The sequence below is a fragment of the Engraulis encrasicolus genome, chromosome 16, assembly GCF_034702125.1.
Source record: "Engraulis encrasicolus isolate BLACKSEA-1 chromosome 16, IST_EnEncr_1.0, whole genome shotgun sequence".
NCBI classification, from domain to species: domain Eukaryota; kingdom Metazoa; phylum Chordata; class Actinopteri; order Clupeiformes; family Engraulidae; genus Engraulis; species Engraulis encrasicolus.
The window spans coordinates 30,853,134-30,858,133 of record NC_085872.1 but is presented as its reverse complement, the minus strand read 5'-3'; the positions used below and the strand labels follow the sequence as shown (position 1 = coordinate 30,858,133).

At 46.8% G+C, this 5,000-nt stretch overlaps 1 protein-coding gene across 1 annotated transcript in view; it reads left to right on the top strand.

The window, feature by feature from the left end:
* LOC134465604 (cadherin-2-like) overlaps positions 1-5,000 on the top strand; it is an 87,262-nt gene that overhangs the window by 50,868 nt on the left and 31,394 nt on the right. The window contains exon 3 of the mRNA XM_063219366.1: positions 2,442-2,659. Coding sequence (XP_063075436.1) covers positions 2,442-2,659 — 218 coding nt within the window. The remainder of the gene's footprint in view (positions 1-2,441; positions 2,660-5,000) is intronic.

The following is a 5,000-nucleotide window of genomic DNA, read 5'->3' as shown; positions in this document are numbered from 1 at the left end:
AACATCATGTTTTTAAAAAAAACCCATCTTTACTACCCACCTCTCCGACAGCGTTTCAGTATTCTCACTATTGTTCTCGCAAGACAACATTAGTAGTCTTCTCTGAGCACGCCCTGGGATGTCTTTTTGACATTCTGAACCGTTTTTCTGGTCTGTAGCGAATCTTGATCGGTAATTGGGTTTTACTTCACATTATTTCCGAGGCACATGCATGCATTAATGAGCGAAATTAGCTAAAATTGACGCCACGTCTGGTGTTAAGGGCCACACCGTTTTCTGAAGTACATTTCGGTTGGCGGAATTACTTTTTATACAAATTTAATTACACCTAATTTCTCCTGTGCGGGACTCCACAATAGTAATGACCATTAAGGAGTTGGACCGAGTGCCCCCCTCACAGCACCTGATGTTCCAACGAATCCTCTCATTAGCTTGTGAGGTTTAGCCTGCTACTGGCATACCCTCCACACATGCAGGTTGTGGTAAGATTAGATAGACATAGGCATGTGTGTGTGACCGGTGTATCATATCCGGTACATCGGTAAATCTTTGTGCCTCTAAGCTACTTCAGTCAAATACAGCACATTGGACTAGAATTTTACAATTTTACATTTTATACTGTTGGTGTTTGAGGCACGGCTTATCCATTTAGGCATCGGAGAGAGAGAAGAGAGAGAGAGAGACAGAGAGAGAGAGAGAGAGAGAGAGAGAGAGAGAGAGAGAGAGAGAGAGAGAGAGAGAGAGAGAGAGAGAGAGAGAGAGGCAAAGATAGGGGCAGATGAGATAGAAAGTCTGACCTGCTAGGGGCTAAGGGACATAAAGCATGGGGTTAGTCAATCCAGGTAGACATTGCAGCAACAATGTTATCTCCTAAAGCCACAGTTCTCAAGTACTGAGGCGTGCCTTCTGTGAAGTGACGTGGTGACTACAACTGACTGAGTTTTGGTTCCGCTGGCTTGATAATGGTTGCGACACAGTCACAGCACAGCACACACAAGCCTGTGAGCCAAACTGCGGCAAACACAGGTAAAGCAGAGAAGAGAGAGCCAAGGGTGTGTGTGCGTTCGTGCGTGCGTGCGTGTGCGTAAAAGCATTTCCTCACTGACAGGTCATGGTTAGGGACTGTTTTGGTTTGGACACAGTTTAGTATTATTTCGCTATATAGGGTGAATGGAAGGCCCCCACAAAGATATTAAGGTTGGGGTGTGTGTGTGTGTGTGTGTGTGTGTGTGTGTGTGTGTGTGTGTGTGTGTGTGTGTGTGTGTGTGTGTGTGTGTGTGTGTGTGTGTGTGTGTGTGTGTGTGTGTGTGTGTGTGTGTGTGTGTGTGTGTGTGTGTGTGTGTGTGTGTGTGTGTGTGTAACAGATCAGATTGACAGTGGAGCATATGAGACATTTCAGAAGGTTCAGCTTCATAGCCACTGACATGGAAATGTAGTTGATGTCAGACACCAGGTTGTCTCAGAGGACTGTGTGTGCGTGTGCGTGTGCGTGTGCTTGTGTGCTTGCGTGCGTTCGTGGGTGTTTGAATCTCATGCAAAGAATACAGACGAGTAACATTGCCTTTGGTGTGATGGCTACGGATGCTTGCATGAGAAATCATGTGCCGCCTCTGCCAAAACGAGCCTTTCAGATCTCAGTGATGAATGTAAATGTTTTCTAAACATTTTATAATTTGTCATATTTTCGTGTATACTGTACATCAAAAGTACTTTACCACTGGAGGTCGCTTCATTGTGATTCAGTCAGTATCCTTCAGGGCAGTATATTCGCTGTCTTTTTCTTCTTTCTTGCCTGTTTTTTTGCCTTTCAAGCCATACCTGTTTAAAGCAATACCTTTGGGGTGCAGCCCAAAATCCATTATGCATGAGCCTAGGAATAGTTGATTCGGTGCCAGGTCTAGTCTAGTGCACAATCTGAGGAAGGTTGTGGAGAGGCCTCTCTTTGTCCCTCAGCACCTTAGCATTCTATCACCACCAGTTCTACCGCCACCAACAACCACAACTGCCACTGATACGTCTACCTTATATATGTACATCAGCACACACTGTGAGCGTGGGAGGGAGCACATGTAGGCTGCACACACACATAGACATCTGTGCACACACATCTGTACAAATATGGAAACACAAACATGCATGTACGCACGCACGCATGCACGCACGCACACACACGCACACACGCACACACACACACACACACACATATGGATGCACACACAAACACGGATGCACACACTCACACACCCATAAACACACACACACACACACACACACACACACACACACACACACACACACACACACACACACACACACACACACACACACACACACACACACACACACACACACACACACAAACATCCGACAGACAGACACCACCTTGCCACACGTTGGTCTAACAAAAACAATCTTCTCTCTCCTCTCCTTCTGTTCTCCAGTGAAGTTCCTGGACTGCAGCAGAGGTGGGCGCGTGCGGTTGGAGAGCAGCAAGCCGGACGCCCTCCGGGTGGAGACGGATGGAGTGGTGTACGCCCTCCGCAGCCTCGGCATCTCCTCCATCGCCTCCTCCTCACCGGTGGTGATCCGGGCACGGGACGAGTCCACCGGAGAGCAGTGGCAGACCCAAGTCAGGCTGCTCCCTGAGGCAGGCCAAAAGGTACGTGCAGGGAGGAGAAGTTTCCTTTTTTTCCCAGGTGTGGGGAACCTAGTATGTCTCAAGGGCTGTTTGGTCCTTGAGGCCGTCTGATCCAGCCACCAACATCATTTTATGCAGTTTTAACAGTTTTTATGTAGTTTTAACAGAAATTACATTTGCAATGCAAATAAGTTATATTTTCAGGGGACCTAGTGAAGGTGGGATCTGTTGTAAAGGTGGCCGCCTTCAAATATAGGCCTAAAGTGCAGGGGGGAATCCTGGTTTGTGTTCATAGTACGGCCCTTGGAGGACATTGTACAGTTTGAAGTGGCCCCTCGAATGAATGAGGTTTCCCACCCCTGCCTCTGACTTGAGGATGTTTCGTTTGAAACTAGTGGTGCCGGATATCACGTAGAGAACACACCAGAGTGATTGTGCAGCAAATGCACGCACATCGCTGAATGCACGCATGCACACCTTTTCCGAGTCCTGTGCATTCACAGATCATTTGCCCGCCTAAATTGTAACAGGTGTTCCGTGTGACTGGATGAATGCTCCCCAATTAAAAGTTAATGTGTCAATTTATGCCAGGCACAAACATATACTCAAACCCGGCCAGCGGCTCGCAGTAGAGCAGATGCAAAATGGCACCTCGTAAAACGACGTTTCCAATCAGCCTCCCCGTGTTCGAGGCTGTTATGGAGCGCTCGTTTTCCAAACCAAATGCCCCCCTTGTGGTGATTTAAGGGAAGCCAAGCATCTGTTTCCTGGGATCAGAAAAGCCACATGATTGGGGGTTCCACTACGAGTTCATTCACGTCTCATCCGTCACTGTGGTGATTGGCCTGAACCAGCAAACCGGCCTTCAGACCAGCCTGGTGTTGCACTGGAAGCACGCATGAAAGAGCCTCGCTTGTGCGCTATTGTAAATACAGTACATGTGCACAGTTCAAGCCAGGCATCTGGTATTTTATTTCTTATTGGGGGGGGGTGGGGTGTGTTATCATATGTTTTTTTACCACTTGTCAATGGTGTGAATTGCGCAGAGAATCTGATTAGGCCTTGGCAGAATAATGATTTTTCTGCTCTGTCATGTCAGTCAGTTCCTTCTTTGTCTTTACAGTCTTAATTTATCTGAAGAGCATCTTAGTCTTCAGTGAGGGGTAGTAGTTGAACCAGATGAATATATTCTCAGCATTAGAAGATCACTAGTGTACAGTCAGCAAAGTCTGTTGCCGTTTTAGAGAGCATTTCAAGTAAGGATATACGAGTAACTACTCCCAGTATCATTCTTGGTATCAAAATCAATAAAGATGGGAAATGCAGTGGAAATGGGAAAAGCCATGGGTCATATGAAGGACAGCCAAACACAAAATGACCTTCCTACTAGCGGCTGAGGGCATACACCGTGCAGCATGCCTTGATGTGCAGCATGCATTAATGTTTTGCGTACCTTAATATGCGCCTGTGATTGGTGCAGGGACTTTTGCTGGGTTTTGATGTTCCTTAATTATGCGTAGGTTAGCTACTACTTTTTAAGGCTGTGTTTCTCTTAAGTCATGCATTGGATTTACCAAAAATAGCACTTTTTTTTTCAAAATCCTTATTGTAACAGTTCCTCGTGTGTTCAAAGCACTGCTATTACTCCAGCTGTGTAACATTTGGCCCAGAGAAGGCCGGCTTGCCAGTAAATCTTTTGAAAGCAGATAACGGCATTCCATGCCATTCGTTAGCGATCAGACTGTTTAAAAATACAACTTGGGTTGGCATAATTCATCGGGGTGGCCCGTAAACAGCATCGTTAGGGCCTCGCAGCTCATTTAGCATAGTGTCTCCTGCAGGTATGTGATTTTAATGATATCATTAGTCATGGCTCTCATTTGTTTGAAGAGGTACATGCCACCACCACCACCCAGGAGCAACGGCTGAGGGAAACGCAGCTCGGCACACTTACACTCGGGTAATCACCAACGTGCAGAGGGGTAAAAATAAAGTCAGATTAGTTACGTTCAATTTGCTCTAGTTTTGTTGTTGTGATGCCCACATCTACTCGGCTTTAAGGATAAATGCATTTGATGTGCAGTTACGACACGGTGTAGTGGTGGTGACTTATGTGGCACGTGTGTGTGTGTGTGTGTGTGTGTGTGTGTGTGTGTGTGTGTGTGTGTGTGTGTGTGTGTGTGTGTGTGTGTGTGTGTGTGTGTGTGTGGAGCAGCCATCAGATGAACATAAGGAGGCGAGCAGTGGCGAGGCTGTTTCGCCTTTGATTGAACTGAGTGGAGCATAGGTGCTGGTGTGTGACGGGGAAAGATGGTGGTCCTTCGTGGTATGCGGGTATTGGCCTGTGCGTCCTCTTAAAATG